At 48.8% G+C, this 13,804-nt stretch overlaps 1 protein-coding gene across 5 annotated transcripts in view; it reads right to left on the bottom strand.

The window, feature by feature from the left end:
* Window positions 1-4,142: 4,142 nt before the first annotated feature.
* The window catches only part of GIT2 (GIT ArfGAP 2), a 48,931-nt gene continuing 39,269 nt past the window's right edge, over window positions 4,143-13,804 (bottom strand). For 3 of the 5 annotated variants that reach the window (XM_024120477.3, XM_024120479.3, XM_024120478.3), the window contains exons 17-20: window positions 12,309-12,391; window positions 11,503-11,691; window positions 8,203-8,266; window positions 4,143-7,666 (exon numbers count right to left, since the gene is read on the bottom strand). In XM_024120477.3, the coding sequence (XP_023976245.1) occupies window positions 7,454-7,666; window positions 8,203-8,266; window positions 11,503-11,691; window positions 12,309-12,391 (549 nt within the window). In that variant the 3' untranslated portion in view covers window positions 4,143-7,453. The remainder of the gene's footprint in view (window positions 7,667-8,202; window positions 8,267-11,502; window positions 11,692-12,308; window positions 12,392-13,804) is intronic. The other 2 variants (XM_024120482.3, XM_024120483.3) reach the window with 1 other exon arrangement.

Genomic DNA, 13,804 nt, shown 5'->3' with positions numbered 1-13,804 from the left:
ACTGCACAACATGGGGAATGTACTAAATAGAGCTACACACGCATGCTGACCTATAGATGAATCTCAACGTGAAGGAAGAAAAGCATACATCAGTGGCTCTGGTTACAAGTTTGAAAACAGGCAAAAGAAAGCTCTTACTTAAAAAGGGGTAAACACACGTGTTCAACCAAAGGCCAGGAAGCAATTAGCACTAAAGTCTGGGGAAGGAAGGACCCATGGTGCCTTCTAATGCAAAGGCAATGCTCTGTTTCTTGACCTGGTGGCGGAGACACAGGGGGCCACATTATAATTCTGCATGGATGCGTTAGACACGTTTCTGTACGTAAGAGTCCAGGTTGGGGGAGGTGGGGTGAACAGAATGGAGGGGGAAGGGCAGAGGCTGTGGCCCAGGCTGGCCCGGGTTCCTGTCCTGATGCCCCACCACTTAGGGCCAGGTGACCCCGTCTTTGGGCCAGTTCTTCATCCAAGAAAAGTGGAGAATGGAGATGTGAGCATGGCTAAGATACATACCGAAACCACCAAGCTCAAATGGACCTATTTTTCCTGCCAAGAGGATCCCCGCCTCCTCCCCTGCCCAGTAAACAACCTGCCAGTGGTGGAAGCACCCTCATCTCTGCTGCTGGACTCCGGCAGGATTTCCACCTTGCTTGAATAGGAAGAAGCAGGCCAGATAGGCTGCGCTCCTCCACTGAGCCAGCTTCCTCCCTCCCTCCCTGAGTGCGGGGAGTCCCATCCAGTCCCCTGGAGGGAGCCCCCCTGGCTTCCAGCAGCAGGCACAGGGCTGCTCCTTCCAGAAGGGCCGACCTGGGTGCCTCTATGTGGCCTGTGGGATCTGTGAGGCCCTGAACTGTTGAAACAGCTGAATTGGGCAACATCCTCCACTCATAGATCAGAGTCTGACTTTAAGTAGTGGTTACCAAATGTCTCAATTTGAAACAGAAAAGACAAGAAATACTGTGGCAAACACGGAATTGGAAGACAAAACAAAAACTGGGTGTTCAACATTCCTTTCAACTCCGCCGGCACCCAGGGCGGGCAGAAGACCACACAGAGACCAGCATCCTGGCCTTCCTCTCTGATGCTCCCAGGCAAGAGGATTCCCTCTGAGTCTGCCCCACACCTCCCTCCCACCTTACCTCTATCCAGGTCGTGGCCATTCCTCACCCTCTTCTGCTTCCAGAAGGTCTGCTGTCTGCCACATTCCTGCAGCCCTCATCCTGGAGGGTCCACTGTGCCAGGAAGAGCCCCATGGTTGAGCACAGGCCCCATGCTCTGACTTGCTCCACCACCACTAACTGGGCCTCAGTTTCCTCATCTGCAAAATGGGGGGTTGTTTCAGTTGCTACCGTAGAAAATTGCACTTAGCCCAGTGACCGCACACCACGAGTGCCAGTATGAACTCAGCCCCTCTGGTCTGAAAGGAACGGGGTGGGGTAGGGTGGGGAAGTATTGAAAGAGGGAGAGGTCCTGAGAGGGGAGGGCCGGGAGAGGGAAGCAGACAGCAAGGTGTGGGGCGAGGGGGGCTAAGAGCCACTCTTAGGCCATCGTGTGGGTGGGGCTGTGTGTGCAAATTGTAAGACCAGACTTCCTGTCCGTAATGTGTCCTGGGCTCCTGAGGAGAGTAGGACCTGGGAGAAAGACGGAGCTTACAGGACTAAGGCAAGAGAAGAGGCCAAGGCTGGGTGAGAGGTAATTACCTGGGGATCTGAAAGGGAAAGGAGGTGGAGAGTAGGCTGAGGGCAGGGGCAGGACACAGAGGGTGGTGCTACAAGGGCTGGAGAGGAAGGGAGAGGAGTGAGGGGCCTGAGAGGGAAGAGAGGGGAAGGTGTTGGGAAGGGGTGAGGGGTGAAAAGGGATCTGGGGGAGAAGATGCACTGGGGTGAGACATGGGCTGGGAAGTTTGGGGAGCGTGGTCAGGGAAGCTGTGCTTGTGAACAAGGACCTGGGTGTGGGGGAGGGAGGATGGTATGTTTAGGGGGGCAGGATGAAGCAGGGCTTCACTGTGCCTTTCCTTGTCCCCAGAGTCCCCTCCCCGGGGACCTGCTCTGTGGTGAGCTGCCACATGTCCCCGTAAAGCTATGAAGGAATCCGTCCCACCCGGTGTGGCACTGGCTTCTGGTGTGGCGGCCACCTCTGCCTGGCGTCCGTGGGCCACGGGGACCGGCTCCTGGACAGCCTTGCCGAGTGTCAACCTCAGATGGCCCCCGAGCTGTCCCTGTGGTGAGGCCACCTCTGTGCAGCCCCACTGTTGGGAAAGCAATGCCCATGGTGCTTGGGAGCCAGTGGACAGTCCTGCCAGTCGGTCACTCAACAAATGCTGGAGGGGTCCTGGTGCCTGGGGCTCAAGGGTGAGACACGTCTTATGGGCACAAGAAGACTGTGCCCTGGTTACTTACTAATGCCCTTTATTCACATAATCTCACATCACCTCTTACGCAGACCTTCAGGGATGCAGCCTCCCCGGGCTTCACCTCCGCACAGAGGCCATGTTCTCTGAGCTCCTTAGTCACAGACTCCTCTAGGGTCATGAAAACCCACCTTGGCTGATTACGAGGAAGTCACACCGGACTGACAATAACTCACACGCTCTCCCTCATTCCTGGATGCGGGACGTAACCTCCTCAAGTGTAACTTCCTCATCTGTAAAATGGGAACAACTCCTCCTGCTTCATAGGGCTGCAGATAGGATTCAACAAGTTAATATACATAAGGAACCCAGCACAGTGCCTGGCACAGAGTAAACAGTTGATAAATGTGAGCTTTAATTATAATTACTATAAAAACATGGCTAAAAGTGATACTGACCAGGGTTCTTGGCCTTCCCCAATCAAGAGAAATTGACTAGAGGCCAGACATGAAATTCAGGCAAGGCTTTATTGGGGCCCCTGCTGCAGCAGAGGGGAGCAAGAACAAACAACAGTTTCCCTGGCTTGCTCGCTATGTGACAGGTGGGGCAAGCCTGTTCCTTATATGGGGTGAGGGTAGGGATGTGCCCAGAGGTCTAGCCGGAGGGGCGGCTTAGGTATTTTACCTCCCCCTTAGGTGGTGTTGAGTGCAGGGGGCATGCTCAGTACCCTACTTTTGCTCCCAACACGCTGTTTTTGCTCCTGGCTCTTCAGAAATGGCAGTTGGGTTGTTTTTTTGTTTTTTGGGGGTTTTTTGTCTTTTTGTATCTTTTGGGTCCAGAATTTGCCCCAACTGCCTATGCACACAGTTATTTTTAGTCGAATATAGTTTCTCTGTATCTTGTAGCTTGAGGCGAGGTGGGTCCAGGTGCAAGCTTTGCAACACTGCAGTAAAGGGTCCCAGGTCCCAGGCATGTCTCGAAAGCAGAAGGTAAGGAGCTGTGTGGTGTTGGTGACGGGGCCTAAAAATGGTCTACAGCGGTGCTTCTCAGAGTGTGGTCCCTGGACCACCAGCAGCAGCATCCCTGGGACCCTGTTAGAAACGCAGATTCTTGGGCCCCTGCCCCACAGCTGCTGAATCAGAGATGAACAGCAGACTCTTTCACAAGCCCTCCAGGGGCTCTGATGCTGGCTCGCTGGAGAATCCCTGCCCTAGGAGCTGCCTCTGGGAATAAGCTGATGGGTCCTCCTGCGAGGTCCTCGGACGAGCTGGATCACACAGAGAGGATGCTCCGTCTTCCCCGGACTTCTTGCTTAGAAAGGCACCCGTGCTGCCCCACCCCTTCTTCCGTTTGGGAGAAGTGCCCCAAGTCACCCGTCGGGAGGACAGTTGTCAGGGACTGTGGGTATCCTTGTTGAACCCAGTGTGAATCTATCCCACAGCTCCCCCATGTGAACCCGCACAACAGCCTGGCTCTGAAAGCAAAAGATTGGGGGGCCTCGAGAGACCGAACTGACTTCGCCACCCGATCACCTGCCCAGGAGAAGTGAGGGCGCCTGCGCTCGGCTGGCTTTTGCTGAATTTACAAAATTTAACGTGAGGAGTAAATGCATCATGATAAGATACATGGAACTGATTCCCTGATGCAGGACTTCTTGTAAGAAAGCCATCTGCTGAGCATAGAGGAGGAAAAGGTCATCCTTTCTGAAAACGGACAGAGACCCCCAGGGTGGAGGCACATTTGATACCGTCTCTCATCAAAGATGGGGTTCTGTGGGAAGAACTTTCTAGGAACTTTGACCTAGTATCTGGAAACATCATCTTATGGATGGGAAGCATAGAATTACCACAAGGACACTTACAGAGCCTGTTTATTGCATAACTAGCAGGCACAAATTCCAAAACGATTTTACAACGCTTAAAGGGTTGAACAATAATTACAGGAATAGAATATACAACAAACAGGAAAAATAAGTACAGAATAATGGGTGACATGGATAAAACACACTGGAATAAAAGGCATTTCATTTTTCCTATGCAGCATTTTCTTTTGTAAAATCAAGGTGACCTTCAACCGGGACAAGGAAAGAAGGAAAACTCTGCTTGGGGAGCTCAGGGTGGCTGCGGAGGACACTCATGCCGGTCTCACTCTGGTTCTGCAGCTTAAACCGCTGGAGGAATCGGAGGACAGCTCCTGAGTTATGCGTTTATAGTTCCAATTGATGAGATGCTGTATTTGGTCTTTGGGCCCGATTCATTGTTCTTTGGCAAGTAAGAACTATTTGCATTCCGAGGCAGAAGATGACTTCAGTTGAAGGAGCTCAGGGGTGGAGCCGTCTCCCCCCAGCAAGGGGCAAATGCCGGTTTCCTACCTCCGACCTCTCAGCTCTGAGGGGCATCTGAGGGGGCGGGGATTTGAGAATCAAGGGTAAGAGAATTGACATTACAGAACTCAGACACTAGTGCAAGGCTGTGGAACCCATGTGCAAAAGACGGTGAACGACCGTTCAGACAAGGTGCGAGTTGTCCGCAGGCCCCGGGGACCTCTAACCCCGGCCTCTCAGGGCCGAGGAAACGGGCAGGGCACTTTGATGAGAAGGACGAGCTGTGGCCCTCCTGTCACTCCACCTGGGAACTTCCTTCCCGGGTTTTGGCACTGTGGGTTAACAGAGCAACCTCCTGCGGTGTTCTCACAACTGGAAACACTTTGGTGGTCCCCACGTTCCTTGACTTTCTCCAGGGGCACGAAACAGCGTCCTCCACTGCAGGTCCTGAGTGTTGGAGTGAAGACACCACTTCACCCACCGCAGGCGACTCATTATCCAGAAGCCCATCCTCCCCGGGAGGCCAAGGGCACTGACTCTGGACTGCCGCTGGGCCTTTCCCGAGGAGCCCGTGTAGGCCTGGCAGGAGGGCACGTGTTTGCAAGGAAGAGGAGGGACAGCCCGTTACATGCAGCATGCAGAAAAGGTTCTCAGACAGTGCTTGAACTTAAGGTAGAAGACATCCTTTGCGAAGGCGTCCCCTCAGCATCCAATAAGAGCATGGCACTTAGGTTTGTGCAGACAAGTCTTGGAGATGTGGACCCTTTCCCCACACTACTCAGTGCAGCAAAAGCCGGCGAAAGCACCCACTCACAGTGACTTAGTAAACCAAACACCATTGCGGTGCTCCTCTCCGACAGCGTTCGGTCACACTACAAAGGTGTTTGTGAATCAAACAGTTCTGTGAAAATACAGGCTTATTGAGGATGTTTTTAGGCAACTTTGATTATTTTGACATTTTCACGTGTGTGAACGAGCGCTATGGGACAGAAAAGATGGGTGAAACAAGGACTAACAGCAACTGATCACAGGGTACGGTGGCCACGCTACCGGGAAGGCTCAGAGGCTAAACCGGGGGAGACCAGGGAAGCCAGGCCCTCACACTACACAGCAGAGCCGTGAGCTGGCAGCCTAGAGGCCGAAGCTCACCCACACGTGTGCCGTGAACACTTTTAGATGAGTCGCGAACATTTACAAATGGAGAGACGGCACAAAAAAATATCTGGTGTCTCCTGACAAATCAAAGCTCCAGCAACCCCAGGCCCACTTTTCCACGTGGCAGCCTGAGTAGAGCCAGGGAGAAGCTGTGACCACTGATGTGCCACGGGCTCCCCCACTGTCCCCTGCCCTGGTCACCTGGCTCGCTTCACTCACCAATGTCAGTACCACCTGGGCCCTCTGGTCTAGGTCAGGGTCTGAGCCACACCCACACAAAACTGCGGCAACAAGCAGGAAGGAATATGCTTTAGCTCTTAGAACAACAAAACTCTTCTTAGTAACTTAAAAGGCTCAGTTGAGATTAACTTAATCTCGGTACGTTCCAGAATTTACACCTGCATGCTTTCGTAGTTTTGGGATAGTGGGTAGTCAGCGAGAGCACTCCAGGGAATTCTTGAAAGGTGATGTCTAAAGAATTTTTTTTTTTTTTTGATGTGGACCATTTTTTTTCAAGTCTTTACTGAATTTGTTACAATACCACTTCTGTTTTATGTTTTGTTTTTTTAGCCATGAGCCATGTAGAATCTCAGCTCCCCAACCAGGGATCGAACCCACACCCACTGCATTGGAAATCCCTTGAAAGGTGATGTCTAATTGTGAAGTACCAGTGAGATAATGGAAGAGAAGCGAACTCAGGTGATTGTATACATCTTACCTCATAAGAAGTCCTTAAAGGTGGCGAGATATGCGAAGCAGATCGTGTGGGAAGTCTTTAGGCGGCTAGAGGAGTAAGGGGAGCAGATCACTGCTCTTGTCACCGTTTACGGCAGTGCTAGCTGAATGGGGAGGGACGAAATTAGTTACGGCTCGTGGGACTGAGGCTCCTCAGAGTGTGCGTGATAACACGGCCAAGGGACACACGACAGGGAGCATGAGTGCTTATCGGATGCCATGGAGACTTCAGGATGATGGTAAAATAGAAATAGAAGATAGGATCGAAAAATTAGATGAGAGAACATCTAATATGATAGAACAGTCAAAAGAAATTGAACACTTCATTGTTTCCTTCCAAGAGAGATTGTTACACTATTTTTAGAAAGTGGCAAAGTCCTTTCTCTAACATGCCTGCTTGGAGATACCCCAAACTTAAGAGATTCTGCAGTAGAGGCTGGAAAATCTGCTTATTGCACAATACTTGATAGGGAACAGACAATGTTGATTTTTTTTTTTTAACCCAACTCTCTCCAGAGAATGTTTCAGTAAAACTCTCACTTATAGTTTTAGCCATAGGCAAGGAGTCTGAAGGGATGGAAAAGTTCTAAAATACTTTAAACAATGAAGGTCTGCTTTTGGATATCTATGAGCAATTAACTCGACGGTCACGGACAGCACAACAGCACGTCAGAAGGTAAACTGGCAAACAGGCACAAAGAAGGCAAGTGGGTTAAATTAACAGTTGAAAATTTGTTAGAAAACATGCAAAAATAATACTGAGTTTTCTTTTAAAAAGTTTTAAATTTTCATTAAACGTTTGTTTCTGTAAAAATCGGAAGAGTTCCATGTCTAAATTGGAAACCGGACTTAGAAAAGCCTCGAAAACAGAAGGGCCGGGCCAGCCCTGCCATTCAGTTGTTGTTCTCTTTGGTGGTGATGGTGACCAGCTGTTTGGCGGCCTTGGCGATGTCGTACGCACACTGGATGACCTGCTGCGTGACCAGCTGGATGTCCGTGGGCGGGCCCGGGTCGCCTGGGAGGGTCTTCTTGCACTCCGACTGGAGTCGGTAGGCACTGGATGTCAGTAAGCGGAGGGAAGTCCTCACCATGTCGGACCTGGGCTTCTAAACAGAAAAACACAGGCATTCGCCATGAACTGCAGGGTGGATGTATCCGAGAGCAGGGACAAGCATTCCTTGGAAAACAACTCAAGCTATTCCACAGTGAACAGCAGTTCTGTCCAGCACTTTTTCACTGGGGGTGCTCGGAACATTGCAAGCTTGGCAACCCACAGTGTGGCGGATGCGGAAGGGCTCTGTCTCAAAGGTCAAAGTGCGTGCAGTGTATTTAGTAGTATGCATTTAGTAGTGCTATACTGAAGTGGTTTTTGAAAAATATTAATCCACTTGGGTGAAATATTCCAGATAAAATTTCATTCTATTAATGCTTTACCTTTCAGCATTTGGCTTGTACATTCTTGTCTTATTAAACACAAATCAATACTCATGTAGCACAAAAAATATTTCAAAGCCCTATATGGCTATTTGCACATTCAAAACTTTCTGTGCTACAAAAAGATTAATATAATGTAAAGGTCATAAAGAAATTTCTTACGGTTCATTAAAAGGGATCTGAACCAAGTCAGTAGGGAGTGACTTACTTTGGGGAATAATGCTGCCATTTCTGTAACAGCTACGTGTATCCTCTCTGAGCAGGGAATATAACTGCAAGAATATTGAAGAGGTTATTCAAAGACAGTGAAAATAATTCAGAGACAGAGAATACTCGTCTAAGAATAGGTCCCATTTACATTCCCGTAACAAAGGGGTTGAGGCCATGGCCAACCTGCTGTGGATCCCACATCAACAGGAGGCGCTCTGTGATAAAGCAGGGGCCCCATCCTTTCTTGAAAGTTCATTCAATCAGACAAAAACAGTCTCCAGGTATGAATGTAGGCAACGTCCACTACCAGCCAGGTGGAGCCACAGAACAGTTAGTCTGTAAAGATATCTACACCTCCTCAAGGTGGTCATTCAAATTAAGACTGCCTACATTTTAATTAAATCATTGCATCTCAAGAAACTGGTTTGAATTATACCAAAATGCCTTCCAATTGGAAATTCCCGACTTTTACCTTTATGAGCAGTTAGAACCATACACCATGTAATAGCAAAAACACCAACGCATAGGAGTTATTTACCTTGCAAACGTGAAGGGGCAACAACCCATCTGGTGACAAAGACCCTCAAAAAAAGGCAATGTCCAAAGCAACCACTGTATCAGCCATAAATGTTTCTTGAGCATTAACTGAGATCCACACCTAAGAGTTTTATGTTTTGCTGGTTATGGTTTTCATTTTGACCCAGAAACATAATTCACCCTTTCCTCCTGCTACATAGAGGAGACATTTTTCCTAAGGACATCTCTCAAAAACTCACTCATTACGACATATTTTAGGAAGTCCTCAATAAGCCACGAAAGAAAGCACATGCAGATTAATGACAAAGCCCTCCTCCTTCTCTACCAGAGGGAGTCCATGTTCACAACTTGTTCTCTTTCCTTGAAAAGGCTTTTGTGCGTAATATGTAGTAATCCCTGGACTGTGTAATTGTGTGTAAGAGAGAGAGACAGAAACAGAGACAGGCAGGGAGTGAGGCTGGAGGCTGAGGGGATGGGACCAGGCTGAGGGAAGGTCAGGGGCTGTGGGGAGCTTGCTCAGCCCAGGGGACCAGGACTAAGCCTGACTGTGCCTGCATGGGCTACTGGTCCACTTAGGATGAGCATAAGCAATGGATATCGAGAGGAGGACACAAGAGAAAAAGGCATGGGTTTAATTCGTATAATGCAAGGTTATAAATGAAAGTGTCGGGACTTCCCTCGTGGCCCAGTGGTTAAGAATCCGTCTGCCAGTGCAGGGGACACGGGTTCGAGCCCTGGCCCGGGAAAATCCCACATGCCATGGACCAACTAAGCCCATGTGCCACAACTACTGAGCCTGTGCTCTAGAGCCCGTGCGCCACAACTACTGAAGCCCGTGCAGTCTAGGGCCTGCGTGCCGCAACTACTGAGCCCACATGCTACAACTACTGAAGCCCACGCACTCTAGGGCTCGTGCTCCGCAACAGGAGAAGCCACTGCAATGAGAGGCCCGCGCACCTCAACGAAGAGTAGCCCCCGCTCGCCGCAACTAGAGAAAGCCCGCGCGCAGCAACGAAGACCCAATGCAGCCAAAAAAAAGAGAAAGTGTCTCAGATATGCAAGGAACCAGAGATTTTAAGAGAACACTGAACAATTTATAAAATATAAATTCTCTAGACCAATTCTAGTTTAAACCAAAAGAGTGAGTTGATGATTAAAAATCTCTGCATCATTCTCTCATGGTTCTTACAGAAAACAGATCATGACATATATTGAATGGATTTGTACATCTTAAAATAAGAAAAAGAAACTTCCCAAATTGTACCAAGCACCACATATTGTGATCTTTGAAGCCAGAAACAGCTCCAGGGCAGATATTTCTATTTTTGACAACCATCAAAGAGAGAAACTTAATGTAAGCATAGTTTTTGGATGCTGTTTGAAATACAAGCAAGGCACTTCTGAGCTGGGGGAAATGAGAAGTGAAGCGTGTTGTTCAATGGTGGGAGAGCCCCAGGGAAGGAGTTCACCCTGTTATCACGGTGCCTTGATAGGTCTGAGGTCTGAAACGTTTTGCTTTATGTAACGTGCTAATGAAGTTGCCTGTTGCCAAGGCTGCGGTGCTGAGCAGAGGAACTCCACACCTGTAGCGTGTGAGGCAGGAAGGGCGTGTGATAAAGAGGATGTCCGGGGAGGGGGCAGATAAACAGCTACATAATTTTTGTGGAAGGAGGCTGAGAAATTATGCAGGTTCCTCTTTTTCTCTTAGGAGCCTCCAGCAGTCCATCCATGAAGACTAGCTCTGCTCCTTCAATAAACACTGACCACTCCTCTCCTACTGAGTGGGAAGTAACGACACCGGGAGAAGTCTGAGCTGTACAGCAAAACGGAAAAGGGTAGAAAATGGGGAGGTGAGCATGGCAGTGCGAGGGACACGGAGAATGCAAAAGACACTGGTGCATCTTTTCATGGAAGAGACCAGGAAAAAGAAGCAGCAGTACTGCGTTCCTTGAACAACTTTTGTTCGTGCAAGGGCATGGAGAGAAGTTCTTCATTGAAGCCCTAAACTTTGCTGACCTAATGAAAAAAATGAGATTGTTCTTGGGTTTTGATCAAATTTTGCCGCTTTCATAAACTCAGTGGGATGATGTTAAACATGTCATGGTTGTGTCTGGAGCAGGCCGGCCGCGTGAGACTAGGATAACACCTGCAACAGCTAACAACTTACCAGAGAACAGAGGGGTGAGTTAGAACGAGAGCCGGACCCTTCTCTGCAGTAAGAAATAACTCTGCAAGATATGGTTCTGCCCAGAGTGAGCAGACTCTTCATTCAGGAGCAGAGAATGATTTGGGTGACAATTAGATCAACTTTTCTAAAAGCCACTTGCTTCTTAGACGTGCACATGCATGAGGGAAAAAGGTAAGAAATCAGGTTCATTTCAAGATACCTTCTATGGCAGCAGATTTCTCCCCAGCTAAGGAGACCACAGACAGCAGTGTGGCCGGGAGAATGTGCTGCCAGTTTTGAGGTAGCTTCTTTCACCTCGAGAACTAGGAATGTCACTACCCCAAATACGCTGCAATTCTACCTCTAGAGGCAGCTATATTCAGAGCACTTCATAAGAAGATGAAAGATTAAAAATACTACATTAAAAAAAAAGACAAATTTGTTTTTAAGCCTGTTAAATAACCCTGAAATTTTCAATAACTTTTGAAGGGAGCATATTAAACAAAAAAAAATCCCCGTCTGTAAGGGAGCAGCAGCATCTCTTCCAGAGCATGTGCACAGGTCCTGCCAGGCCGGATACTCAAGCCCCCTTACCTGTCGTGTTTATTTTCTTGGGCTGCTCTTAAGAGCTCCTGTATGTTTTTAGTGATCTGTTCGGTCTTCCGGATGACGTCTTCGGTGCTGGGGAAGACGGGGCTCCGGGCCGTGTGGGGCTCTGCCGCATCTGGGCCTGAGCCATCACCTTGCCACACTGTACTTCTTTGCCTTCCCTTCCTGCTTGACCTGTGAGCATTGAAGAAGTGGTTAAACGTGACAGGTACCGATCAGCTGCCTATCTTCTTCTAGGAGCCACAGCGTGTGCATGTGCCGAAGGCACGAGTGGGCTGCTTTGGTGGTTTCCTTTATCCTGTCTGGCGGGAGACTCAGGGTAAGGCTGGTTCATCAGCAGGCAGCCACAGCTCATAGGGAGGCTGTTTCATTCTACCACGGGGGTGGACATGATGACCCTCGTAGGAAGGCTAAAGACGGGGAAAGGGAGGGAACGACCGGAACAGGGAGGGGGTGTGGTTATGAAGCCACCCTAATCGAGCCAATTCCTTGGGATGCAAATGCAGGATGCAGCCTAACGTTGACTCGAAAATGAAATGGAGAACTGACTTTAAGCGCATTACAGAGACTCAGAGATGAGTCTAACGTGCTGGTAAAAGGAAAAAAGGCCCCTGTGGCGATAATGTGAGATGGGAAGAGGTGTGAACTATGAACTTATGCCTTAATATCTGAGGGCCTTATGGGTCTGAAAACAGAGAAGCGGGTGCAGGTGGTGAGGCGTGCCTCCTGACCACGCTGCTTGGTCTCTGGTGGAAGAGCCCAGCCCCAGGGCATTCTTCCTGCACATGTACCCCAAGTCATCCGGGTCCCTGTCATTGGGAGTGTTGTCATAGTCACTTTCAGGTGTGCTGTTCTGCTTCTCCAGCCTGGATGCCTACAAGAGAAAAGGCGACCCCATTAGTTGAGAGCACCAGACACTTCTTGGGTGCCTTCTCAGGAATTTGTTACCTGTCAGGCTACGTGGCCTTCATGCCCCAGATCTCATCTGGGACGGGGGCCGATGCTTTATTAAAAATTTAGAAACAGGGAATTCCCTGGTGGTCCAGTGGTTAGGAGATGGTGCTTTCACTGTCCAGGGCCCGGGTTTGATCTCTGGTCAGGGAACTATGATCCTGCAAGCCACGTGGCGCGGCCAGAAAATTAAAAAAAATTTTTTTTTTAATTTAGTAACAGATGAATAGTGGATCCAGAAACGGTTTCTTTCCTTCTCTGCCCCATTTTCTTCTTTGCTTCTTAGCTGCTCCATACACATATCCCCAGTACAAACTAACAGACATGCAAGGCAACGCTCACGTTTAGCTCTCTGAGGAGTATGGAGTTTAACTATAATATAATGGGGCCCATTTCAGAAGCAAATGGGTCCGCACATATATCCACAGATCGTCAGCACTGGGAGCCGCCTGCAGATTAGCTAGTCTAATACCTGATGGGAAAAGGAAGGGCCAAAAGAGCTGGGGGTCACCCCCAAGGCCAAAGAATCAGTAGAAAACCTGGACTAAGAACCTGGGCTTCCTGTCTCCTGCTACCTCCAATACCCCACACCTGGGGCCCTGAGGACCACCACTGCTCACAACACAGCTCTCCAAGAACTACCCTCAGAGACCGCTTGTGTGAGCCACACAAGGAAACCAGAAACCATTCATTCATTGCCACACATTGTTTGTGAACCAAAATGGATTAACCCAGTGTGACACTTGGTTTCCAACCCCTTTCATCTGTCTCCCCAAACATCTATCCCTTAAAACATAAAGATATGGTGCAACAAAAATGGGACACAGGAACCCAACAACTGTTTTGAGCAAATGGCAGCACTGCTAAGTACAGGGCCTTCTGGGGTGACAACATTTGAAGGGGACCACATTCCTATGAAGGGGACTATGTTAGTTCTGGAGTATTTAATACAAAGGATTTCCCCTCAGTATTTATTTTACCCATAGTGCTTGGGAATTTCTTCATTTGAACAGAAATCAGTGGAAGCTGATTTAAAACCTAAATTGATTACCAATTGCAAAAGACAAATATGAGCTATTTCTAGCTCTGTAACTTGAATTTAATCCAAGTTAATCAAAACATGTGCCTAAGGAATTCTATTGTTGCTGCGATACAATATGGCTAAAGATATAGAGCCTGTAAATTCAGAGCCCTGTTTAAACATACGGAGACCCTGTAGCTTCACTCAAATGAATGGCTCCCTTAGAGTAAGTCAGTTAAGTAAGTCTCCATAAAGTTTAATTATTTGCTCCTTACTGATAATGCTGCTTGGCCCTCTGAAGGCCCTATGCAGGCG

This window comes from Physeter macrocephalus, chromosome 19 (genome assembly GCF_002837175.3).
Source record: "Physeter macrocephalus isolate SW-GA chromosome 19, ASM283717v5, whole genome shotgun sequence".
Classification (NCBI taxonomy): Eukaryota; Metazoa; Chordata; class Mammalia; order Artiodactyla; family Physeteridae; genus Physeter; species Physeter macrocephalus.
Note: the sequence above shows the minus strand (reverse complement) of the source record. Positions and strands in the feature narration are given on the sequence as shown.